The 27,622-nt window shown below is 47.0% G+C and overlaps 1 protein-coding gene and 1 long non-coding RNA gene across 2 annotated transcripts in view; one reads left to right on the top strand and one right to left on the bottom strand.

Moving 5' to 3' along the window:
* The window catches only part of LOC138532935 (heme-binding protein 2-like), a 59,242-nt gene that overhangs the window by 11,438 nt on the left and 20,182 nt on the right, over window positions 1–27,622 (top strand). The window contains exon 2 of the mRNA XM_069641108.1: window positions 12,075–12,190. Coding sequence (XP_069497209.1) covers window positions 12,116–12,190 — 75 coding nt within the window. The 5' untranslated portion in view covers window positions 12,075–12,115. The remainder of the gene's footprint in view (window positions 1–12,074; window positions 12,191–27,622) is intronic.
* The window catches only part of LOC138532962 (uncharacterized), a 157,105-nt gene continuing 151,461 nt past the window's right edge, over window positions 21,979–27,622 (bottom strand). Inside the window, exon 6 of the long non-coding RNA XR_011284868.1 lies at window positions 21,979–22,328. This is a non-coding gene — a long non-coding RNA (uncharacterized lncRNA). The remainder of the gene's footprint in view (window positions 22,329–27,622) is intronic.

The raw sequence follows: 27,622 nt of genomic DNA, 5'->3' as shown, positions 1-27,622 counted from the left end.
TATTTTCCTATGGGATTTTCCCATTGTTCGAGGCTACCAGTTTTACTGACGGCGTCTAACATACCGCCGGTTTATTTTAATATTAACTTTACTCCGGTAGGTTTTTATTGCCAGAACTTTGATTTAATTTCTTTCTCGTGTCTTTCTCTATAGTCCTAACCCAGGTCGGGTATCTTTTGTTTGTCCTTTTGGCGGGCTTCTGCACTGTACTGACCACCCTCCTCTCCCTCCCTGCAGGGATGGGGGGTGGGGGGGGTAATATGCTCTGGCTTGAATATATTAAACTGGATGCTGAGGGTTAAGGGGAGGAGTTATACTATACTTCATGATGTACTGTGACAAGGAAGAGTAGGACTAGGAGTAATTAAGATTACCGGTAAATAACCCGAGCATTCATTTATGAAACGTGAAAGAGGCAGTGGCTGGGCCCAGGGGTGGACTGGGAACTGAAAGAGGCCCTGGAAAAAATGTTCAAAGTGGCCCCATATGACACACTTTCAGCAAGCCCAATGCTGTTCCTATAAGAACATTTGGAAATACTACACAAAAGAGGCCCAGGGTGCAGAGGCCCACCGGGAAATCTCCAGAGTTCCATATAGGCCAGTCCACCCCTGGCTGGGCCAAATGTTAGTAATCAGCCTTTCCGTGGAAAAATGTCTGTTGCCCCCCCCCCACCCCTTAAACTGCCTGAATTAAAAAAACAAGCTGCAGAGGCAGCTCAGTATGTTTATGCACGTGCTGTGATCTGTGCGCAACCTGCCAGCTATGTGGATTCTACTGGGCCTGCTTAACCTTTCATCCGTCCCTGGTCCAGAAAATGAGTACCATGACGAGCAGTGATATTAAACTCCCGTTGTTGACTGCTATGGAACTGCAAGGCTGTGGTAGCAAGCACTAGACAGCCAAGCAGTGAAACGGTCAATAGGTTTCGATTTATATTTATATATCTTTGTGTTTTTCTCGCACCCGAAACGGTTCTGTGTTTTTGTGGAAGACTATGTGATTGTGCACTGCAGCTACACTGAAAGGGAATGTGCAAATAACACACAACGTGGTACGAGTCACAAGAGGAGGCTGCAGTCCTCGGCCACAACCCGGTCCTCAGCCTCGACCCGGTTTGTTTATCTATGAAATGTTTGTCGGATACATGGACCCGGATTATTTATTTATCGGACAAACATTGCATAAATAACTAAATATACAGGTATCCGCCAAACATTGCATGAATAAGTAAATACCCCTGCTATTAACATTGAAACTATCACACACGATGCAGCCACCCAACTGCTTTCAGAGGGGAGCTGCAGGAGCTGTGCCGGGTGTGCTTCAAGTAAAGGAAAACGTTGCTTATGGCGAACAGAAATCACCCTTTTTGAATACTACCCAAGGGGGAGTTTAAAAAAAAAAAAAAAGAAAAATGGGATGCAATTGTGCATTTTAAAGTTAATAGTTTTGACCTGCAACACTGGTCGAAACTATTATCCGCATAGTGAAGAAACATCACCAGTGCCATGGAAGTGGATTAAAGTGTAATTGATTATATTTGTTTGGAAAAGAAGCAGCATGAAAGAAAAAGCGCTGTTTCAAACTATTATTTTGGACATTTCCTTTGATCAGAGGTCAACTGCCAGTTCCGCCACCCTAATCCCCGCCTACTCGGGCACCGCACGACCAAACTCCGCCCCACCCCGGCCCTTGTGGGATTCCCTTTTCAAATCAAAATTTCCAGCACTAGTGGTGGCATGTCCCATGGCAAAAAAGTCATTTTAAAAAAATGCGTTTAAAATTGTAATATTTGTATAGAGGAGTGGAAAATACGCAGGCTGACCCAAAAGTCCTGCATCATCTTCAAAACAGCTTGCAAGGCCCTAGCATCCAATTCGCCTGCTTACACCGCGTACAAACATACCGTACATACCGTGTCTCGAGGCCAACACAACACCAGAAGCCTGTACACCGCCCAGTGGCAAACCAAAAGGAAAAGACCAGGAAGCAAGCATTCTCCAACTAGACGCCCAGAATAGTGACCCGCCTCCCGCTGACGTCAGGCTGGTCTCTCTCTGTGCACGAGGGAAGCTAGGCCTAGCCAGGATTCTCTTGCAAGTGGGTGGGGCCTGCAGCAAATGTAGTTTGGCCCACCAAAGTGACATTAACATCTGTAAATGCCCACGCAGTGTTGGGAGGGCCGTGCCCCCAGGCCCTAGCCTGTCTGCGCCTGAGTGCTGCTTGTACCGCATCGGCACTGTGTTTGTGAGAGGAACACTTTCCTACTACGGCCCGTGCTGTGCCTGCTGTGTTTGTGAGTAAAGCTGTAACTGCAGCTGCTGGCAGGCTGACATAAACGGCCTAACCACCTGTCAGTACCGCACAGCTGATGCCATTCTTCCCGGGGTCCAAGCACTCTCAGGGAGGGGCCCTGCGTATACTAGAGTGGAGTATGAGATGTGGCTTCGTGCCATTAGGCTAATCCTAAAAACAAGTAACTCCTGTCAGAAATGGCATTTACTGCATGACCAGCCACATGGCAGTGCAGTGTGCATATATACTGTGTGACTCATGCTTTAAACATGCTCCGTCACGGTTAGATATTGACGTTGTAGAAGGCTCTTGCTGCCCTCTCTCTTGCTTTCAAAAGCGCTGTGCCCCAGTGTTCAAAGTGTACGGAAAGAAGTAGTGGAACTATGTTCCCTAATGGCCTGCACTGCTCCCCACAAACCCCATCGCCACACCCACTCCCACGCACAATACAAATTCCAAAACTCATGCGCTTGCTGTTTAGGGGAACGTTCACTGCAGTGCACCGAAAGTGCAAGTTTCAACTTCTTCCTACACTTTTATTTTAAAACAAAACCATTCCGGTGTTGTATGGTATCCTGCATCCCCATGGTAGCTTGTGGGAGACAGTGTTCGGCAATCTCCGGAGCCACGCTCACTTGGATACCCCGCCCACCCACAGATGGCTACAGCCATACAAACAGAGTAAAAATAAGAATATGGAAAAACAGCCTGATAGCCCGCCCTCCAACAGCTCTCTTCCTGGGATTGGCCAGTGATGTCCTTGTAGCTCCTGTTGGATGGTGGGCTATCGGGCTGTATTTCCATATTCTCCAAGTGAGCGTGGCTCCGATGATTGCCGAACACTGCCTCCCACAAGCTACCGTGGGGATGCAGGATACCATACAACACCGGAACAGTTCATTTTTAAAATAAAAGTATAGGAACAGTAAAACTTAATTAAAAGAAGTAGGAGCACCGCTCCTGACCGCTCCCGCCCACTTCGACCACTGCTGTGCCCCTGCAATCAGTCCCTTGGCTAGCTCTGCAATCGGTGCCCCTGCTAGCTCTGCAATCGGTGCCCCTGCGAGTTCTGCAATCAGTGCTCCTCCGCCCCCTAGGTCAATGCTTGGGGGGGGGAGGGGAGGAGGAGTGTCACTTTTTTTTTTAAACTTCTCGATCAGGGAGATGACCACTGGAATAGGGCTCTGATGCAAAAGCATCAGCACCCTTTTCTAATTAAAAACACCCGCGTCAGAGCAGGGAGGTAATCACTTCACCAGGGCGCCGATGCAAAAGCATCAGCAGCCTCTTGTTTTTAAATGCGCCTCGCCTGCTGCCTGCACCTTCTCCCACCACCTAGCTCGGGGGAGCTCTTAAAAGATTCCCCCGAGCTGGAGAGGCGGGGGACGGACTAATGGCACCCCAGGCATTTGCCCAGGTGGCCCTGCCTACAATGGCTGTTGCGGTTTCAGTTTGAAGACTAATTGTTTCCATATATACTCCTGCGTCCTGTGGGTTACACCGACCAAAGCACTTGCTGCTACTTGCTGCCTGTTTTTCGACAGCAAGACGGAGCAATGCAGTTCACTATTTGAAAAGGGTCAGGCCCTGAACTGCAGAAGCCTTCGCCCTTCAGCAAGGAGTAGGGCTGGTGAAGCAGGTAGCTCTGCTTCCAATCGTTGTAGATGTTTGTGGGGAGGGTTTGGCTGTTACATTCTGTGAAGAGAGGACTTCTTTTCTATCGGGTGATTTTTATAAATTGGCACAAATTTAACGAGCAGGACCAGCATATAATCTTTGACCCCTCCCCACTCCCCAATAATATCATGGGAGCTAATGTAACAGTCCATTTGAGTTCGAGTTCAGTGTGTCTTTGGGGAATACAGAAGCCCATAACTGAGTGACAGTCTTGCAACCTCAATCGGCTTCATGTCCACTCAATGATCTCTATAATAATTTCATGCCGTGTGAAGCGTTAGCAACCACCAGATGGGGTGCTGAACTCTTGATAATGCTCAGGCTTGCACACTCGGGGCCCAATTCATGGAAAAGTGTGCAAAGATCCTGCAAAGCCGAAAAGGCCTCTGTGCGGGCCTGCGTGCAGAAGTTATTCTGCATGCTCCGCGTATTCATGGAATTGTTCAAACAAAGTGACTGTGCATGCAAGTCGTGCATGCAAGTCGTGGCGGGAACGCCCACGACATGCCCCCACGCAAAGTAAAAAGAGCCAGATACAGCTAGCTTTGCGTGCTCCCTGGGGGCGAACACATGCACACTTGAAACAGTGCATGGGGTCTGCCACAACCAGGCCTACACCTCGGGGACACCGCGTGGGGTCCCCAGTAACTATTACCGGCACCCTGACAACATGCATTCAAATTTCCATAACTCTGGTAAAACCCTGGAAAATCTGTGTGCAAACCCCCGTAAACCATTCCTGCACCCCGCTACACTGTTTACTCACATCCCTAACTACTATCAGAACCCCTCAATCCACCATGCGATCTTATCTCTGCGCAGTGATTCCTATACGCAAGTGTCCGTATGCCTGCCTTCGGGTGGCGGTTACATCGAGTGCTTTGCGGGGTCATTTCCCTGAAGTGAGGTTGCGCGGTCAGGTCCATGAATAAGATTTTACCTGCGCAGTTGTGGGTGTGTGATCGCCTCGCGCGGGCAGTACCGCTTAACGCCCACGTTTTCCCTTGTTCTTCCCCATTTTGTGAGTTGCGCCCCTACTCCAGTCTATGCGCAGGCCACGGCCACTCTCTCCAAGTTGTCTTGCGCAAGGCAACGGGCCGCTCGCAGAGGCGTGCCGGCCCGGTTCAAAATACATGCAAGTTCCGGAAAAGTCCAGTGCAGTCGATTCCATGAATCGACGAACAGGGTTTTAAACGCAGAATGGCACGCAAAGTCCCGATGTTCCATGCAATATATTCTATGAATCAGTGCCTCAGCCTCTGACAATACTGACCTATGGTTATACTTCATAATGTCAGCCCAGCCTCTTGACCCTTAATGGCCTATTAGCTGACACAGAGCCCATGATTGTGTCCAAACTAGCAGGGTTGAACTGTCAACAAGATTTCTCTTCACAAATATACTCTCAATAAATGTCTTTCCTTTCAATTCAAAGTAATATATCCTTTACCTTAACCTAATTTTAGTTCCTCAAGTGGAACACCGTAGTCTGTCACGCGTTTAAGATATACTACTGCAAAAGCGTGTCCATTAGCAGTAAGAGTGCTCTCCCATTTTGAATTCCTTCATTTTGCTGGGGGGGGGGGATTCACCCTATGTCTAAATTTGTCATCACGTTTCACAGCATATGCAGTCTTTTTTGCTTTCCTTTTTCTTTTTGATTTCTTGTCCTTTTTTCATTACTCATTCTCTGCTCAAGTCCTAGTCCAAATTGGTTTTTCAGTGTTTTTCACATGTATTTATACGCTATAGCACCCACTGTACTTTGGGTGTGTCTAGATTTTATATTATCATGAATATCTGAGGAGCATTGACTTCAGTACAGACTTTAGGTTTGCAACAGGAGCCAATTGTCCCTGTTTTAAATAATTTTTTATCATACACATTTAGTGGTTTCCTCTTTTTGTTTGGATTTGTCTTTTTTCCATTCGTTCATACTTTTTTTTCATTCCTCAGAGGTCCCCTTTTCTTTACATCTGACTCTGGTCCAGAGAAAACCGTTACACACAACAATCCATGCCAAAACATAGAAGACACCTGCTTGGGCAACACTCAACTAAGCGGGTTTTAGTGGGCAGCGTTTTCATCTTTGCAGGCACCCTACGTAGACCCTGAGTAGATTAATTTGATTATCTAGGACATTTTTTTTTTTTTTTTTTTCTAATTTGAATTAATTATAGAATCTGGCAATGAATGTAACTATGAGGCTATATTGCTTGTATATTTAGACACTGACCTGTCATGAATGACCTAATAACAGTACTACTGTATGTAATGAATTTACGCATGTCAAATTCACTTCATGCCAATATTCTGAAATGTTTTTGCTTTTGATTTATGCTTTAATATGTTGAATATATGTTAAATTCTCAGTTTGAGAAAACTATTCCTTTATCAAATACGTTTCTATTTGCATTTTTTTAATTGTAATAAATTGTGATACAGAACAAATTTTGATTGGATCAATAAGCTGTATGTGTTTATTATTACAACACTTTCTACAAATTAATGTCCTATCCCTTTTGAATCATAGAATGCATCACTGATTAACTCATGAGATGTGACTTGGGAGGCATATATGGTTGCTAAAGGTGTATATTTCAGCAAAGAAGATTAGATTCCATACCACACATCTACTAGGAAGAGTGTTTGGAGGGATTTGCCTAGATAGAGAAACAGGATGCAGCTAATTGGTTTGACTAGCAAACCGCAAGTCTTTTTTTCCTGTTGGGACACGTATCTTTATTTACTCCCAATTGGAATAGCATTCCGAACCCCCACCCCAACAGAAGGACGACATTCCAAACTTTATACATTTCGATGAGTGGTAAAAACTGATCTCCTCAAATGGCCATTTAACATTAACGTATCGCAGCAAACTCTTTCTTTATGACAGGAAGGAAGTAAATTGATCTTTAAACCAAACTGCACCATCTAATTAAATATCAAAATTTAAATCTATGAGGCGTTATAGCGGTGGACCAGGATGTTGGTCTACCCATCAGTGTCCCTTTTGGGATGGGAGTGTGGCAGAGTATGCTGCAGCTGCACTGGCTGGGGCCCAGAAATGCATGGGTCTGCAGTGACGTCTGCTGCGCTATCCTGCATCTAGGTTCTGGGACTAGGTCTTGAGGGGTCTAGGGGATATGATTGTCATTATTTGCAGTAAGTCCCATAGTAGCACTACTCGTCTCTGGAGAGCTAGACAGCACACTAGCTGAAAACTGCCCAGGCCATGTAGGCAAGGCCTTGGAGTCTGAGGTATCAATGGGTAACAAGAGGTCCAGGCTCATGGTGGGGCAGATGCTGCCACACACACTGCCAGAAGACTCGCTGCACAATAAATCTCTATGAATGATGGAAGAGTTCTTTTTTTTCCCCTCCATCTTCTATGGGTCGCTCCTTTGCAAGATGGTTTCCTTTGCTCCTCTGCAGAATGTTCTTTTGAGGTTTGACATGTCCCCTTATTTACTGATTTGATGAATGAACTCTGTGTCTCTGTTGCACATCATGCGCCAAAGAAGGGTCTAGCGGACTATGGACTTATCCCCTTGGATGTTTTCTTCCTCTAACTCACCTAACATGGAGTCTAAATCTGGTGAATGTTTGATTCCAATAAGGTATGACTCTTTTTGGTCAGTTTATTTGACCAAAAACATCTGAGTCGCTCAAAGTTATAGACTATTGAAACAGTTGTTTTCAGCACAGAGTGAGCCACCAGGGCTAAGCTTCATAGCAAAGAAAGTTGTGTTATAGCTAGGGCATGGGTCTCCAACCTTTGTTAAAGAGAGAAAAAGTGATTCGACATGCAAATCATCCCGTCCCCTGCACACTATCAAATGCTATTAAAAACAGCGAATGGACATTTAAATAACTTACTATTATACTTCAAACGAAATCAATGTTCAAATGAAAATTATTAGTCAAACAGATTTTTTGTAAAAATATACATATTATTTGATTCACAAAGAATCAGTGTGCAGAGCAAATCAAAAACATGAACATAGGTCCGTTCTCTGTGGCTGACGCGTTTCGAGGACTTTATCCTCTTCTGCAAGAGTCTTGACGGACTGAAAGGAAGACAATGTACTTTTGACACCGTTTTTCTGTACAATATCATCAATAGATAGTTAAATCAACATCATAGGATAGCTAGTGTATAATGAAGATGCATCAAAATAGATGCCCAAATATCCAGACTTCTAATTCTTTGTGACCACACTTGTAAGAGACTCTGTTGCCTACGTCAAACATCTGTGAAACTGGTACGATTACACAATTCCAAGGCCAAGTAGTAAATGTCATAGCTATAGATAACTAATATGGGGTTTTAATTGTGCAGTCTTCTAGAGGCTAATTTGTACCTTGGAGAATACATGTAACAGAGGAAGTGCCCACTGACCAGGGAATCCGTCCGATGTAGGTGCTGAGACGCTTTTAGTCTTCCTGTACAGATATTGCATTACATTATTGTGATTTGCCCTTTCCCAACGACTGGTACCTTGTGATATAAAATTTCAAAACAATTAGGTAGTCATTTTTACCTATGGCTTTTTTAAGTCTAATTCAAACTTTGCTAAGAAACAGAAGTTCTATCTGCCTGAATAACGTCTTGCATTCTATGGACCCGATTCATGGAATTATCTGCGTGGAAAATCGTGACTTTGCGTGCCAAACTGCATGCAAAATCCTGTTTGTCGATTCATGGACTCGAATGCGTGGCACTTTTCCCTACCTTGCGTGGACTTCGCACAGGCTCAGCACGTCACTGCGAGAGGCAGAGTGGCTTGTGCAAGACACCACGCAAAGCATGGGCGTGGCTTCTGCAGTGGGCAGGTTAGGGGGCGGAACAATGAAAATGAGGAAGAACAAGGGAAAATGTGGGCGTTACAAGAGTTAGGGAGAATTTTCATTTCTGGCTAATTTCCCTCACCTAGTGAGTCCCCCAGCAGCTTTGCTGGATTTCTGGAGTTTATTTTTTTCCACTTGGTAAGAGTGTGAGCTTTTTCCCCACTCTTACCTGTGTTTTGCCATGTGTATTTCTGTTTTTGTGATTGTGGGCTCTGAAGTACACCACTTCAGTAGCCCCCTTCTTTTTGTGTCACACAGCACCTTCAGTGCTGTGGCACCGTGTTGTCTTTGAGACTTCCCCCAACTCCATTTCTGAGGCTGACTACAGTCCCCCAGAAAAGGGTGAAGTTGCCATTAACTTTACTTAGTCAATCTACCACCGATCCAGTACACCCCATCTTCCATGGAGTACTGAAAAGGGTTAATTCGTATCCCTTTTTATCTGTACCTCCTAGAGCATTGTTTCGCTCTTTTAACATTTAGACTTGGCTGGTGGCAGTGGTATCTACCCTAACTTTTCTACCACGATTATATTAGATAAACTTGGTATTGTTCTTGGCTATTATATTAGCCTCGAACATAAACCCGCTTGACCCAATCGTCTTTCTTTTGGCTCCGGTTGGGTTAATTCACCATTTCTTTTTGTTAAAGTCCTTCTTGTGTTTTACTTTGTGAGGCAAACTAGGTTTGCCTTCTTTGTTCACCTTCTTTTGGCGGGCTTCTGCCCAGAAGCTCTCCGCCAGGCGCCTGGGTGTCTGGGTGGGTTGAATGTGAGGGAGCAAAAATCACAGGCAATATTTTGGTTAGGCAGACAGAATCGAGAAACACTTAGAGACAGGAGTTCAAAAGTCAAAGGGTCAAGGCCAGGTCAAGGTCAAAGGTCAAGGCCAGGGTCAAGTGACACCAGGCGCCTGTTGCCGAAGATCACACAGTCAGACAGTTCACGATTCAACATAGCCAAAAGTACTTCGATCTTGTCAATATTCGGAAGCAAAAGTTATAAGAAGGAGGGAAGACAAGGGCAAGCCTTGGAGATGAAGAAAAGGGGTTCACCCAGTTTCCTCAAGCAGAATACAGTACCGTATTCCAATGGTGCAGCTGGTGCCCTGGCAGTTGTTCCTGTTGGTTTCCCGCAGACCCACGGTTCCTGGAGCTTCGTTGTGAAGGAGGACGTCTGAAGGGGGTCTGCACCACACAGGGATGAAGACAGCAGCAGCGACAAGGAATAAAAGGTGCGCTCCTTCAAAACAGGAGAGGCTCTTCAGATGGCTATCCGGACCACTACAGCAGTGTGCAGCGATTTCGACCACGAAGAGGATGCTCTGGCTGTGGAAGATGAGCTGGTTGACCCCACCAGGCTCAAGGGAAGAAGACTCCGGACAGGATCTTCTCTGGTCGTTGAAGGGTAGATCGCTCATGACTGCAGCAGGGCTTCACCGGGACGGGGTAGTTGCAGCAGCCGTCGTTCTCTCCGCTTCTCTTCGGTTCCTTGTAGTTCCAGAGGCAACTCTGACTTCTAGACCAAGAGACCTGCCTTTTAATGAGCAAAACCCTCATTCACACAGCCTGGCTGTCAATCACCCAGCAGGGGGGGGTTGTCCAGCCTGGACACCCACCTCAGCCAATCATGGCAAAGTGCGACTTGGGTTTCCTAGAATACCCTGTGCAGGGGGTGACTACACCCCTCCCTCACATACAGCCCACCTAGACACCCAGGCGCCAAGAGGAAGGCTTCTTTGCAGAAGCCCGCCAAAAGACGGTGCACAAAGAAGGCAAACCTGGTTTGCCGCGCAAAGTAAAACACAAGAAGGACTTTAACAAAAAGAAATGGCGAATAAACCTGACCGGAAGCAAAAGAAAGAGTATTTGGCCAAGCGGTTATGTTCGAGGCTAATATAATAGCCTTGAACAATACCACGTTTATATATATTTAAATGTTAAAAGAGCAAAACAAAGCTCAGAGAGGCACAGACAAAAAGGGATAGGCATTAACCCTTTCCAGTACTCCATGTAAAATGGGGTGTACTGGGTCTGTAGTTTTTAAATGACTACATAAAGTAAATGACACTTTACCTGTTTCTGGGGGACAGTAGTCAGCCCCAGAAAAATGGAGTCCGTGGGAAGTCTCAAAGACAACCCTGTGTCACTGCACTGAAGGTGCTATGTAACACACACAAAAAGGTGGGTCTCGTGGAGTGGTGTGCTCCAGAGCCCAAGATCACACAAACAGTAAAAATACACATGGCAAAACATATGTAAGAGTGGGAAAAGGGCTCACACTCTAACCAAATGGAAAAAATAAACTCCAGAAATCCAGCAAAGCTGCTGGGGGACTCACTAGGTGAGGGAAATTAGCCATAGAATGAGAATTCTCCCTAACACTTCCTCATTTTACATGTTCCGCCCCCTACTCCGGTCCATGCACAGGCCACGACCACCCCCTGCGTGGAGTCTTGCGCAAGGCACACAGCCGATCGCAGAGCCGGGCCGAGCGTGCGTGACGTCCGCGCAAAGTACAAAAAAATACCACGTAGATGATTCCATGATTCGGCAAACAGGGATTTGCGTGCTGTTTCGCGCACAAAGTCCCCATTTACCATGCAATATATTCCGTGAATCAGACCCATAGAGTGCCCATTTTTATCACTTTTAGACATGGTGTAGCTGAAGCAAAACAATGTCATGCATGGAGTACTCAATATAGTCATGTTACTTTGTAGCATATAATGCAGAGTATTAAATACTCTACTTGTCTCCGGTATACTCTGCAGCTGTGATCTTCCAGCAAGTTCTTTTTATTCGTTTTAATACCCTACGGGTGAGGGGTGGGGATATCCTTCTTCTCTAAATGCATGACATGGGTGAGTGTGGATGGCTTTGATACTGCAATCTATTTCCATGTCTGTAGCCAACAGACAGTGCAGTGTGCTTGATTCATGGAATTTATAGTGCTGTGCAAAGTAACTTTGCACTGCATGCTAAATGGGCCTCATTCACAGTGCAAAGAGTACTTTTCCAGTGCAAAGAGACTTTGCACTGTAAAAATACTCTTTGCATCGCTCTGTGAATCAGGGTGTTTGTTGGCAGTTCAAAGTCTCTATGCACCAGTGCAAAGTCACTCCAGTAATGAGGCCTACTGTGTGTGTGTGGGTGGGTGGTTGCGGTGAGGGGGCAGCATCTTTGTGCTCTTGGGTAATTTTTCTACGAGAAAGACACCAGCTCCTAATTCCCCTCGCTCTTCCTTGCAGGTTTTCCAGAAGTTCCTCATCCGCCGCTCAAAATAGTTGACATGATCAAATCTTTCAAGCAGACCTTTCTGTCTCAAGGGCTGGATGCGCCGAAGTGGACTCCGATGGAGGCCAAGGTAAGGTGCTGCATGGTGGATGATGGAGATGGGATGATGTATCTACAGCCAGGTTTGGAATGGCACAAGGAGGACAACGCCCCCTTCTTAGGGCACTTTGCAGCTTGTAGTTTTGATTAATGTTACTGGTCCAATATGTTTTAAAAGGCACACGTTTGCACATGTTTTCCCCCTTCATTTTTGCTCCTAGGTGGCAATCAGTTTTTTGTAAAAGATCCTCAATGAAGATTACCCCTGCTAACTGCGCAGGGAGTATTAATTCTATTAAAGACCAGGAGGCGAGCATTATGCTTCAACTTCTTTAATTTACTACTCCTCAGAAGTTTCAACAAAACCAACAACAAACACTGAGAAAATGTCTCAAAGGAGTTTTTTTGCTTTGGAACTACAGTCCCCGTAGTCTCTGTAGTCCATTTCACGCCATGCTCAGCTTATGACCACTTCCTGTCCCTGAGCTCCTCCTCTTATTTTACTTGTTCTGAAAAAGTCACTCTCAATTCCACACAAAGTCCTGCTAACTAGGCGAAGACTTGAACCACACCAACTGAATGTCGAACTTCCTCAACTCCTGTTGACTGCTACTGCTAGTCTCTTGCTTCAATTATTCTTCTGATCCTCCCCTAGGAATAATGCAAACAGAAGGTTCAGGGTGGCGTCCATGTCATTGCTCATAACAAAATCATTTCAACACATGTACAATCCAACATATCAAATGCAATACATAACTTGGGTGGGAATTTAATGCTCGCCTCCTAGTCTTTAATAGAATTAATACTCCCTGTGCAGTTAGCAGGGGTAATCTTCATTCTATGACAAGACTGGAGGCGAGCATTATGCTTGTTCAAAGCTTCCCAACACCGTGACCGCTAAACTCTCGGCCGGTTTAAAATAAAACTCTTTAAAAGTTTGATAATTCATCCCATCAGCAGCTGGCATAATATCTCTGAGAAACTCCTGTCCTGAATGCTTTAGACGCCATAGCTCCTCGCACTGAGTGTGCTCCCTATTTCTTTACGTCTATTCCTGCCACCTACATGATCTATTTAACCCATCTGGCAATAATAGCTGTGGATACGCCCTGAAAAGGCCTTCTGCGCGCTATAAGTAATTGCGTTGTACTCGCTGCTCTGTGCTCTGCTGTTCTACTCGCGTACTCTTTGACGCAGCTTGCTACGCACCATTTAGGCATATTCATGAAGTATGGATAGTGTACTGTAGATGTACCTGTCTTAGTTCTTTGTACAACTGAGAATGTTATGCCCTCGGGCCCAAACGATCTCCTATTCACCTCCAATGCTCTTACGTCCGATACCCGTTTACATGAGACTAAACATAATAGCATTGCCAATTTGCCCGACAATTGTTTCAGGGATAGATATCCGTTCCCTGGCCAACTCTCTAATAGCGTAAGGACGACTCGCACATCCCAGACTGTCTTATACCACGTCTCCGGAGGCACCTTAAATTTCGCTCCTCAAATGAGTCTGATCACTGCTGGATGCTCTCCAGCTGGTACTCCCTCTATCGGTAGGTGTCCTGCGGATATCGCGGACCTGTATACTCCTATAGTACGGAAAGCTCTTCCGCCTTGCAATAGTTGCGCTAAGAAATTTAGAATCTTCACTACAGGTGCAGAAATGGGATGAACACCTCTCCCTTTGCACCAGCTAGACCACTTGGCTCAAGCCGCGTCGTAGCTCCTTCTCATGGACGGCGCCCATGACTCTGCTTTGAGCTGGGCAGCCTGCTCCGAAATGCCTGGCAGCGCCCAGCGTCTCAGGATATCCTGGACGCGATGAGCGGGAGTACCCTCTCACTCTCAGAGGATGATACAACCCAGTTGGGTCCGTGAGCAGGTGCACTCCGCCCAGGAACATCCTCGGACAGTCTACTGCCAATTCCATCAACGTTTGGAACCACACTTGCGACTTCCATAGTGGCGCAACCACCAGAAGCTCTGCCTTCTCCCTCCGACACTTCGCTAGTACTCTGCACAGCATCATGAACGGGGGAAAAGCGTAGTGAGGGCCTCCGCTCCATTCCTGAAGGAATGCGTCTGTCCCTCAAGCCCTGGGGTCTAGTCTCCAGCTGAAGTATATTGCTGTCTGCGCGTTCAGTCGAGATGCAAAGAGATCTATGTACAGTGGGCCCCATCTCTCGCTCATCTTCCGAAACACTGCTGGATCCAGTCTCCAATCGCTGAAGTCTGTGAGGTAGCGCGAGTTCCAGTCCGCTACTACATTCAATGTCCCTGGTAGGTACTCTGCAGTGACTGATGTCTCCGATTGTAGGCAAAAGTGCCAGAAATCCTTCGCTAGCTCTGCTAGCATTCTAGATTTGGTGCCCCCTAGATGGTTTATGTATCGCACTGCCGATATGTTTTCCATCTTTAGTAAAACGCACAATCTCATCTTTTCTTTCGTGAAAGCTCTGATCACAAATGACCCTGCTAGTAACTCCAGACAGTTTATGTGGAGATGAAGTTCCTCCTCGCTCCATTTCCCTTCTGTCTGCAGTTCTCCGCACCTTGCTCCCCAGCCTAGTCGGCTGGCATCAGATTCTATGATTAGATTCGGGCGGTCTCCGAAAATGGCACGCCCATTCCAGGCGTCCATATTCCTCAACCACCATTCCAGTTCCGTCTTGGATTCTGGATCCAAAGGTACCAATTGATGATATCTCAAGCCTTGTTGCAGATGCTTTATCTTTAGCCTCTGCAGTGCGTGGTAATGCAAGGGTCTGGGAAATATGGCTTCAATGGAGGCCGCTAGGAGCCCCACTATCCTCGCCACGGTCCTGAGAGAGACTACTTGTTTCTGTAAGCACCCTTTCAATTCCCTCTTGATGTCGCGGATCTTTCGAGCTGGAAGCTCCAGAGTCGCTTTCCTGGTATCCAGGACGAAGCCTAGGAAGTCCAGCCTCTGCGCTGGTTCCATATCCGACTTCTCTGTGTTCACTAAGAAACCTAGAGATGCTAGCAGGTCCTGGACCCATTCTGTCCGATATCTGAGTGTCTCTCGGTCCTCGGCTAGCAGCAGGAGATCGTCTAGGTAGATAATCAATCTTATGCCTTTCTCCCTTATTGCTGCTGCCACTGGGTTCATCAGCTTGGTGAAGGCCCAGGGAGCTGATGCAAGCCCGAAGGGCATGGTCTTGAATCGCCAAAGCTGCCCTTTCCAACGAAAAGCCAGGAATGTCCTGAACTCCTCTGCTATTGGGAACGTCAGGTAAGCGTCCTTCAGATCTAGTCTCGTTAGCCAATCATTTTCCCTGAGCGTGTCCCGAAGCTGGTGGATGTCTTCCATTTTGAAATGTCGGTAAACCACCCAGCCGTTTAGTTCTTTTAAATTTATCATAGGTCGTACTTTCTCCTTTCTGTGAACTAAGAACATATTGCTTACGAAATTGGGGTCTCTCTGACACTTCTCTATGGCGCTCTTTATCGCCAGCTGCGATAGCTCGTAATCTAGCAACTTCTGCTCTGTGCGCTCTAGACGCTGCTGGTGCGGTCTGCGCGCTTGTACGGGGGTTTCTACGAATTCTAGTTGTAGGACTAGTACTGATTGCAACACCCAGGCATCGCTGGAAAGAGCGCACCAGTTTCCCCAGAACATACCAGTTCTCCCTCCCACTGGAGGGTAATATGTCGCTCTCGCCTTGCGAGAAGCCTTGTCCACAGCCAGCTCCTCTCCCTCTGCGTACTCTCTGGAATCGCCCTCTGGTCGGGAAGGAGTCTTGTTGCCTGTTCTCCCAGTATTGGGCTCTGGGATTCTGGGGTCTTCAACCTCCCTGGTTACGACCAGCCGAGCGACCCCTGTGGCGGCTGGTCCCGCCAAAAACTCTGTTCGGGAAGATCTTGCGGATAGATGCTTGTGCTTTCTCTAGCAACGTGTAGGTGCCGACGAAGCGGCCCATTTCCTTTCCAAAAGTCTCTCCGAAGAGGAGTCCCTGTGCTGCTTCTCCCACCTCGTACGACGCGAGGTTGCTGAGCTTCGAATCTATTTTCAGCAGCAGTCCTCTCCGGCGTTCTGAGGCGAGGCGATGGCACAGTTCGCATTCCCTAGAAGGCATACTGCTCTATGTGCCCAGCCTGCTAGGGCGTGGGGATCTACTTCTTCTCCCGTATCTCTTGCTCTTTCTGCCAGGTCCATTATTTTCGCCAGCGGCCCTGCGAAGTCGAGAACCTTCTCCTGGCAACTCCTCCAAGACCTATCAATCCCTTTATGGGGATCCTTGCTGGACTTGGATACGAAGGTGAGCATCTTGGGGTCTAATTCTGGCATCTCGGCCACTTTCCCCGGTAGGTCTGGTCTCGGGGACTCTGCACGCAGGTGCTGCCGCACCTCTTTGTCTAGTGCCTTCCTCAATCTCTTGGTCATGTACTGGGCCACTCTCGGTGATGGTTGCCAGTCTGATGACCTCGGATTTCGGATGCTGTCCGGATCGAACATATCCTCTTCTACCTCCTCGAGGTGTTTCTCCTTGCAGATTCTCTTCTCTCCGCTGGGTCTTATATCCTCCTCCTCCCTTAATTCGTCCTCCTGGGAGGCGGGGTCTCCTTCCTCCGGCTCCTCTTCCGAGCCCGGGTTTTCCTCTCCATCTTGCTCTTCCCCTGGATTGGGGGTCATGAGGTCCAGTACAGTCTGGCGCTGCAAATATGCTTCACGGAGCTCTGCAAAAGCGTCGTCTACCTCCGGGGCCTTCTCTTTTGCCCCTTCTACATGGCCCTGGGGGTCGCAAGAGGTCTTCCTCTTTCGGGCCTTTGTACTCCCCTTCGACCCTGCTTCTGAGGGTTCTGTGGGCGTGCGCTCAGTCCATATTGTGCTGTCTATGGGCTGGTGGAGAATAGCTCCAGTGACTCCAGCCTGTCTTGGAGAGGTTTCACTCCCTGCGCCACTGCATCTATAAGTGAGCTTCCTAGTACCTCCTTGAAGCTGGCAGCTAGGTCGAGCGACTGCTCCTCTTCGCTCCATTTAAAATCCGACATCCTGGGAGGTACTGTGCCTGGGATACCGATCACGGTGTTTTAGCACGCCCCTTTCACTGTATAGGTGCTTCCGAACCTCTCCACTGCACAAGTTGCTTGTTGTACAAGGAGGCTTATACTGTCACAATAAAATCTGTAATAGTCTTTTATCATATATAAATTTCCTTTTTTTTTTTTCAAGTGGCTCCACCAGACTTATTTCAATTCCTGATAGCCTGTGATGGGAGACTGGTATGGGGTGGGCACTGTGTCTTGAATCAGGCTCCTAGCCTGTCTGCTGCTGAGTCTTTCAGCTCGCTGCTCGACTCTTTACTTTATTATCCTGAACACACTCGCCCTGCGCGGACGTGTCACGTGGAGCGAGCTCCGATGTAATTATTAATATGATCCGCTCGCGGGATCTCTCCACTATTCACCGCCGGGCAGGGTTATCTGCTGGTGCTCCACTCCGCGTCGCAGTAAACAATGCGAACGCGGAAGCGGGCAACTGCAGCAAACTCCGCCCTCCTGAAGGAGGGGGCCGCTGTTTGTGGCTTTCTCAGCACTCCCGGCAAGCTCCGTCCCCGCGAGGGAGGGGGCCAGAGCGCCGGGCCGCTGCGGAGCTCCTGGGCCTCTGCCTCCGCGAAGGAGGGGGCTCATGGAGCTTCCGCGGGCGGCTATCGGCTCTTGTGAGTACCCGCAGCACGGCTCGGAACCCTGCTCGAGTGTCGGCTCTCCGTCCCGCGTCGCGACACGGCGCTTGAAAGTCGAACACTAAAAAGCTTGCTAAAACTATATAACAAATCAGTTTCCTACCTGCGCAGCGCTAATCCTGCCTGCCAAGGAATCTCTTTACACAATCTAAACCACATAAATCTTTCCTAATCTGCTAAATCCTATACATATTAGACAATATACAGAGGTAACAGAAATGGAACTTATCTGCTTGAAGAGCAGTAAAAGAAGAGGAGGAGCTCAGGGACAGGAAGTTGTCATAAGCTGAGCATGGAGTGAAATAGACTACAGAGACTATGGGGATTGTAGTTCCAAAGCAAGAAAACTCCTTTGAAACATTTTCTCAGTGTTTGTTGTTGATTTAGTTGGTTTTGTTGAAACTGCTGAAGAGTAGTAAATTAAAGAAGTTGAAGCATAATGCTCGCCTCCAGTCTTGTCATAGAATTGCAATGTATGCCACTGTGACACTTTCTGTTCAGTATCAGTCATAGGTTTTTGTTCAAGTTCAACCTTGTCTCCACGCTACACAGCCAGGTAGGCGTCTGAATCCTTTGGTATGGCAGATTTTTAAAACGACAACTCCCATGAGCCAAAGTCAGCATAGTTAATCGTGAGGGATAATGGGAGATGTAGTCCAAAACATCTGAAAATATGCACTTTTCAGACCCTAGAGTAGGGCCTGCAGAGAGAGAGGAAGAAGGGCTCAACTGTGAATATTGAGCGAGCATTTAAAAAAAGTATATAAGTTCCCGATAGAGGGCAGTAGTTTGTGTTTTAGGCATTGGGTAAGACCCATAGCATAGAGCTTAGCATGTGAGGCTCATAAAAACAAAACGTTGGCCATTTCTAAAATCTCTAAATCTCCATTCTTATGACCTGTCTATCACCAGTGGAGGCTGCCATAGCGACTACTGTGTTGCTAGATAGAAAACGCACTACAGTGACTACAATAAAGGAACCGCAGACAAGTGCTATTACTTCATTTTCTTGATGAAAAGGAAAGGAATGCACCATGCCTAATGGTCCTTCCCAGACGGCCCAGGGGTGAAGGGATACAGAGGGCTTTTGAGTTTTAGCTGTAGGCGGTGCTATAAGCCAAAACTATTTCCTTAGAGTACCCACCATGTTACCTCGTAGACAGATTTACTAAAACTATCCCCACTAGGCATACCAGATCATCCAGCTTGAACAGTCTCCTAGTCCCCAGATTTAAATTGTCTAGAGTAGGGGGACGATGCTTCCAGGTTAAAGCGGCACTACTTTGGAATTCTCTACCCCTGCCTCTGCAAGTGGATCAAACATACCCAAAATTCCGCCAGAATTTTATAACCTGGCACAATGATCCCGACAAGTAGGTCAGACGTCACCTCGTGACAGATGAACCACTCAGTATTCAGGAACCTCCCTGCATTATTTGTACATTATCACCTCCACTGTGCAGCCAAATTGTATACTATTTTGTTTTCTGTGATACTGTAATTTGTATGTGTTAGTATCTGTATATAAGATCTGTATGTAAGTACACCTTCTTGTCTACTGTGTAGATGAGAGTTAAACTTGTACGGTATTATGCTATGTTATATTGTGGGGTATTGTAAATTGCCTAATATGATACTGTTGTGTAACCAAGCTGTAAGTCTCCTTCTGCAATGCGCCCTGGAGCACAATACAAGTAATAAAACAAACAAACAGCTAGGGAGAAATGGCATATGAGGAAGGACTAGCAGCTTTTAGGTGTTTGGTTATTTTCCCACCCATTGACTGCCCATGACCATACTAATCCCTATGGCCATTCCCACCCACTTCATGACCCTCCCCGCCCAAAACACATTCTCCCGTGATCTCTTTCAGCTATCTTTACAAAGCCTTGCCATCAAACTTTGTGTTCAAAGGGCCTGCCAGTGTTTTTTCAAAGCAGTCTTCTTAGAATTAATGATGTAGGGCCTGATTTATGGAATTATTTGCGTGGAAAATAGGGAACTTGCGCAGCAAACTGTGTGCGTAATCCTGTTTGTCGATTCATGGAATCGAATGCGCAGGATTTTCCTTGGACTTGCGTGGATTTTGCAGAGGTCTGGCACACCCCTGTGAGCGGCCGAGTGCCTTGCGCGAGACACCACACAGCATGGCGTGACTTGCGCAGAGGGTGGGAATGGGAGCAGAACACAGAAAATGGGTAAGAACATACAAAAAAGTGGGCGTTACGGGGGACAGCCTGCAGGCCGTCCATCGCACGCGCACTATTATGTGGAACAATACATATTCAGGGATCCGACTGTGCAACCACTCGGCCAGGAAATGGCCACGGGGTGCAGGAACAGTTTATGGTGGTTTGCACAAAGATTTTTAGTGTTTTACCTGAATTATGATAAATTGTACACATGTTCTCAGGGTGTGGGTAACAGTTACGGGAGACCCCGCGCAGGGTCCCCGCGGAGTAAGCCTGTCTGCGGTGGACCTTACGCACTGTTTTGAGGGTGCGTGTATTCGTGCCGTGGGAGCATGCAAAGGTGGCTGTTTTAGATTTGCATTGGGGCGTCTCAGGTGCCTTCCAGCCGCGACTTGCGTATATGTTTACTTTGCACGAACAAGCGCAGAAATACTTCTGCGTGCAGGCTCTTGCAGTGACATTATTGGTGAGCAGGCGTTGCAGGATTTCTGCGCACTTTTCCATTAATTGGGCCCTTAATTGGAGTTTTAAACACACTACTGCTGTAATAAAGATTTCTTAAACAGGTCTGCCTTCAGCCCCTTCATTTATAGGCACCGTTCATGTCCTGTAATGAAGTCTTGTTAAAAACAAGCAATGGCCAAGCCAACAGTTTTGGCTTGTGTATAAGTATTAGGCATTGGTCTTGAGTTGATATTATATGCCCAGGTACTCGCACCATTTTGTAGCTGCGAGGATCAATGGCCAGTTAATACCACTACACCAGTGCCTTTTCCATGCCTGCACAAAAGCCCAAACTGTTGGCATTGCCAATGCTTGTTTGGCAGGGCACATGGCTTTGGAGGGGGAAGGGGAATAACACACAGAGCAAACACTCTCTCTTGCCTAGTGGGGCAGACATGCACATCAGAACTGAGTCTGTACTGCTTCACACCGCTTCAGACGCATGCTGCTAAAGAAAAACAAAGGACATGGTATGGGGGTGGTGGTAATTCTCCTGTCTCTCTTAAGGCCCACGAGTAGCCGAATGTGCTTTTGCGCTTCCCAAATCCTCTTTTTAGGACTGACTGAAGAAAGCTTTAGGGGCCCGATTCATGGTATTTACCGTTGCTAATGCAACTGAGGAGGAAAATAACATTATGGGCATGATTCATGGAATTTCTAGCTCAGCTTTGCACTGCCCACAAACACCCTGATTCCCAAAGAAGTGCAAAATGTATTTTTACAGTGCAAAGTCACTTTGCAAAGTGCTAAAAGTTCCATGAATCGGGATCAAAATATTATCTGCCCGGTCAAAATGCAGTCCAGTGATTCCGGAGAGTAGTGCAATGTTTTTATTGGTGCTTCAGTTCATGCACTTTTCCCATTGGCACTTGAGGGCGCCACTTATTGGCGAGACATACAGTGGTGCATTGTTGAAGACCTCGTTCCAACCCCGATTAATGGCCACTGCTGCTAGTGGTGGGCAGAATGATGGCTAGACAGGGTGGACTTGTGCTGCCACCACCTGCAGTGGTAAGTTTTTTTGGTGTGCTATTTATTGTATTCTCTAGTGCTCAAGAACAGCAGTGGACTACAAGTGCAGTCATTGGCCATAATAGTTTCACTCACTGCTTGATGTGTCCTGTATATCAATGACTGGCTGCAACATGGCAACCACAGGATTTAAGGGCTGATGTGGGCTGCCTCCTTGGGATGAGGTGGTGTCTCCCTCCCCTACCTCCCCATCACTATCCAAAATAATGTTCCCACTGGGCTACTAAATGCTGTTGCCTGTTTCCTTTACCTGTGCCCACCATCCATAGCGGGGCCATCCCCATTAACACCCCCCCTTTCAGGGTCTAAGACATCATGCAATGGTTACACATAACCTAATAATCACAAGGACAACTTGTGTATATTTGGAAACACATAATCACATTTATTAGTCATACAAAATTTTGGGATCGGACCCAGCCCTAAGTAATGTCACATCTCCTTAAACTTCTAAGGTAGCCCGTTGGTTTGTCAGGCTTGTCATGATCATATAGTTCTCGGGGATACTTGTCACTTCCGGTTTGCAGAGTAGTGGATGTCTCCACTTCTAATTATAAACTGTCAAGCAGTAAGTCTTCGGGACCACTGAATGTTGTTGACGACTCAACAGTCCATAAAGGACTCGGTGCCCGTCGTTTCAATTTGGCTTCACTGCCGCCATCGGGAAACTGCCCGTGGCCGAAACAGCAGCGTCAAACTCCTCCACGGCTAGTACCGCCCCGTAACTCTGCCTGTGACAGAAAAGAAAAGTTAGCAAATGGACACAATTTATGAACAAAACATGCTTGCGAACTTATACCCTTCGAAGTCTGCTGAAATGAAAAAGCAAATAACATCCTGAATTAACAAATCCCTATAACCTACTCTGTGAATTGCAGCTCCGTGCTCCTCCTATTCTACCTAAAGGGGGAGGGAAGGTGGGACTTCAGACGGGGGCTGCCAAAAGAGAATGAGCTAAGCATCCCCCTTGCCTCATAACTACTCCCCGGAGCCCAGCTGGATGTGGCTGGGCCTGGGGACGCCCCTTTACCTCTTGAGGGAGGAGGCAAGGTGTAGGTACACCCCGGGGGTGAGGAGGTGGCCAAAAGGCAGCCCGCTATGCAGGCTGTCCCTTTAGCGGCACCATTACACACACCCCTTTGGGGTTTAAGACATCATGCAATGGTTCCACATACCCTAATAATCGCAACGATAACTGGTGTATATTTAGAAACACCAGATCACATTTATTAGAGTCACAAACATATTGGGGGTCAGTCCCAGTGCTAAGTAACGTCACATCTACTTAGACTTCTAAGGTAGCCCATGGATTTGTCGAGCTTGTCGTTATCCTATAGTATCCGGGGAAAACTCGTCACTTCTGGGTTTGTCACTTCTGGTTTGCAGAGTAGCGGACGTCTCCGCTTCTGATTATAAACTGTCAAGCAATAATTCTTCGGGACCACTGAATCTCATTGACGAGGAGTCTCAACTGTCTGTAAAGGACTCTGTGCCCGTCGTCTGAATTGGCTCGACTGTGGCCACCGGGAAACCACCCATGGCCGAAACTACAGCGTCAAACTCCTTCCTGACTAGGAATGCCCCATAACTCCGCTGTGCATTGGTGGTGGCCCCCTAATTCCCCAAAAGACTTACAGACCTTATCTACCTGCATCTATACTCTCCGTCTCTCATTAGCACATCCTGTCCATTGTAGAGCTGTTCACACAAGCCCGAGGAAACATTTGCCGTATGGTGCCTGACTGCCAGGTCAGTAATTCCCATAACTCTTGTATGGATCACTCATGTGGCTGTTCTTGTGAGGACCGCCCACCTCTGGTGTCTGGCCACCAGGTCAGGGCACCCACAACTCTGGCCCCAGGGTTTTCAGGCCAATATGCTCACATCACCCCCTTTTGGGTGTCCATTCCGCATGGTGCAAAGCCTGAAAACAATTATTTGGTCATAACACGTTTAGGCTTTTGGTCTGTGTACCTTGCAGGCTTGTGTTGTGAAGTACTTCACCCAGACTTCGCTTGGCCTACCATATTTCATACTTCTAATTGTAAACTTGTTTCTGCCATATTCGGATTACTATCCAATCTTATCACAGAGCCTGTAACCTCTGGCAATATCCCACACCTTACCAAACTTCTGGGTCCTTCTGCAGTGCCAATGGCCATACTCTAGAGACAAACATGAGGCGGTCCTCGTCGTCCTTGGCTATCTCCATTCCTATGACCGCACATAAATATAAACCGTTACTATGCACACCACAAGTATGCAGGACAATAAAAACCCTTAAATAGTAACTCCTACTCTTTGTCCTTTGGATACTAATGTAAAACATTCTTGCTGCACCATTTTTCCCACTGGGGAGGGTCCTTTACCCGCATTGCTCTATTGTGCAGCTCTGTGTTGCCCTCTGCCCCTGCCCTCCCACTTGGAATTGAAGCATCTTTCAACTGGGTGACTCCCCCCACACTTTGTGTAATCATGTGCAAAAAATGTTCACCTTGCGCCTCAACTGCACAACCCGTTGTTAAATGATCTGAACTACTGTCCAGAACCAAAACCTCTGGGTGCCTGATCCTTTTGTCTCAGTGCTGAGGGGCCTTGATGAAAGGGCCGCCGGTCAGTTTTATGGTTGGGCTCATCCTTACTGTACCATTGCTCCTGCGTCTCCTTTGATATCTTGACAGTTGCCTTACTGGCCCTGTCCTTACCACCCATAAATGAAACCCAGACCTCCATGTCCTTCTGGTCCCATGTCATATCTGGCACCATTGACATCTTGGATCTAAAATCCCTGTCATAATCTATCCATCCCGTGGAGGGTCATTCACAATAGTGTCCCTGCACTTCCATAAAGCTGGACCCTGCTCTGGGTATTTCTTCATCAATACTGCGGCTAACAAAGAGAATGCCTTGTTCCAGTTTCCTGTGTTCTCCTCCGACCTATTGCTTTTTTGCGTCTTCTTTTCCTCAGCTTTGCTAACCATAATATCCAATATCTGCCGTCTCTACCGATAATAATGAGAATGTCAAAATACTCCATTTCCCAAATCCGCTCTTTCACTTGCCTAGGAACATGCCATGCTAAGGTGGACCTGCTAGACAGTGGAGGTGCGATGCTTACTAAGGGGTACCCCCCACCTCTTCTAAAGCCAATGCTGGGGCTGCTGCCCCTCTTTCACCTTGTCCCTGCGCAATCAAGTCACCCAGACCTGTGGCCCCCTGCTGGTGTACTGGTGCCACCCCCGCCCCTGGTGTGACAGACACCCTCCCCGCACCCAGAGAGGTCCAGGCCCTTATAACCCAAGGATAGTGGCAGGCTCTGAGGCACCCCCCAAACTCTTCTTGGGGTCTCACTGCTGGCCCCTTAGCTAGGTAGCTTCTACTGCCTTAATAATTTGATCCTTCTCCAAATCATTCCCTATCAGGTAGTTCTTACCGCCCCACTGTCCAAGTGGTTACCTGTTTGCAGAGATAAGGGTGCTGTGATCTCACAAACTCACCTATTGTGGGCAGAACCGCCTGCTGCAAAACAGCAGTGTGCCCGGCAGGATTAGCTGCCACCTGTAATAATAATAATGCTTCTTGTGGCCCGACTGGTACAACCTTACACCTTGGTTTACGCACTTCTATTTTCCTTTTTGGTGGTGCTTTAGTGGGTATTTTGCTTGGTGGGGGGGCTGTCCAAGGTTACAGGCGAGCAGATCTGGGCCTGAACAACCTGCTGGTGTGTTAGCACTTCCTGCCCCTCCTCCAACATCTTTTATACCCAGTTTCTACCCTTCCTGTGCATTTTTCCTGGATTAAAGCCCACAATTCGGCCTCATTCTCACACTCGTTACTAATGGGACTGTTGGAGCCAACTTCGATGCTGGCGAACATGTCTGGTGACCCTTCTCTTGTCATTTTACACCAACCTAAGATGATGGGAACAAAATGTAACTTGTTATAATGTGTATCGCCTGTATTAACCTAGCGTCACCTCAGTGTCCCTCAACGACAGATATGCTGTGATATTTATAAAGCGCCTATACCTAGGTGTTTCTAGGTGGAAATTATTTTTGTTGCAAAGTCTGCCAAGTCAGAGTCTGGCATGCCAGAAGGGAAACTACCCCCCACGCAAACTAGATAATCAATGTGCCCAATTGTCCCCTTAATTCCATGCTTCCACTGCAAAAGGGGGGCAGAGAGAGGGGGACAAAGACGCTAGACTTGTGTTATTCAGATTGCAAGTGCCGCAGCTCACAAAATGCAAGGGGGAGGAAGAGAGTGAATTGTCCTTTTTATCTTCTACGTACTTAGCAGGGGAGATTGTTGATGAAATGTGATGCAAATTGTGAATTTTAAAGAATATTTATTCAGCAACCCCTGGTCAAAACTACTAGCCGTATAGGGAGTAACTCATCCAACTGGCCCACATGGGGCAAAAGGTGGCCCCATTTAAACCAAAAAATTGTCCAAACAAGCATTTTTGCCTTTTTGATTCGCTCATGGGCCTAATGCCCTCTAGGCCAGTCCCAACCCCAACTAAATCAATGTGTGCCCTCTAGGCCAGTCCCAACCCCAGCTAAATCAATGTGTGCCATTCATGGGTTATGCCATAAATGTGCGCTTAAATTCGGCCCCCAAATGTATCACTGTGTGGCACTCATGCGCATGCGTGTGCCACACCCGGTTAGTGATTGCAGGACCATAAAACGGTTAAATCTGCTTCCGAAATAGGGCGTGTCAATATTTGTCACCATGTGAGCACGCAAAAAGGCATTCTGTTCCCTTCATTGTAATCGCTACATAAACTCACCATTTTCAAATTGTAATAGGTGCGAAAGGTGCCATGACACTTTCAAGTTACACGATTCTAGTGCGACAAACAAATCCACCCTGCAAATGCACATGGCGCGCAGCCCAACCTCCAAAGGAAAGAAATACACACGCTGAAAAGGTGCCACAGCTCACTTCCTTCATTGAAAAAACAGTTCAGTCTGCAGCGCGTCCAGTGCACACGACAAAGCATTGTTCTTAAAAATACATTTGAAATGTTTACAACAAACCAGGCGGTGCTTGCAATATGAAAAGCAGGTGCGATATAAGGAAACACTGAACTTAAGTCAGCCCCTGTTGAAACATTTCCAGATATCCGCCCCCCCCCCCATGCTCCCATGGAAATTATTGTAATGATATCCCCAAACGTGTTTGCTGGCGCTTATTGCAAAAAGCCATGCACCCCGGTTACCTAGTCCACTAACAACAATAATTGCAGACTGCGACCTCCAGCGCTCAACCTGCTGAGCTGACTAACTAGCAAAAGGTGCTTTCTGAATACCAAATAAACCGCTGGCAATATGTATCTCCAAGTGAACAGGGTATCCTCCACCACCTGTATAAGTGCATTATAAATACAAGCTTACTGGTACCGTTGTTACCGGACCGGCATACTCGTAATGCGGCCCACTGTAGCCTAAAACAATGCACCGACAAGAAAGACTAAGTGGAGAAATACCTAAATATCCAGGGGTGACCTCTCCCTTTTCGGTAGGAGCATTATAAATACCCAATAAACAACAATTTTGCATAAACAAAAGCTGTTGCCACAAAGCAAAAACCCCTGTGGGATAAGATTGAAAGTCAATTAAAGAAACCGCGGTTTATTTAATTGAGATGCAATAATTTCAGAAAATTGCGTGCTAACTAACAATCCGACAAACAAGCGGCACAAACTGGCCCCACGTAAACCAAATGATTGAAGCAAGACCAATGAAAACCGACATCCATTTTATGAACAGCTGCATAACTTTGCTAACAGTCCACAAAGGTGCAACCCTGCCGAGAATTTTCGGTGGCATTTCCATTCGCCAGGGCAATCCTATACAACAAAGCAAACAAGCACACTGAACTGGCAACCCAGCCAGGGGGCGATAGCGACCTCCTGCTCCCTTTAGGTTAAATAACACTCCTTTTATGCAAAAGCAAATCAAATCCTGGCGCGACATATTGATAAACTAAGCGCATGTTTGCCCAATTCGAGACATAT

This window comes from Ambystoma mexicanum, chromosome 1q, assembly GCF_040938575.1.
Source record: "Ambystoma mexicanum isolate Mex_15411 chromosome 1q, UKY_AmexF1_1, whole genome shotgun sequence".
Taxonomy (NCBI): Eukaryota; Metazoa; Chordata; class Amphibia; order Caudata; family Ambystomatidae; genus Ambystoma; species Ambystoma mexicanum.
Note: the sequence above shows the minus strand (reverse complement) of the source record. Positions and strands in the feature narration are given on the sequence as shown.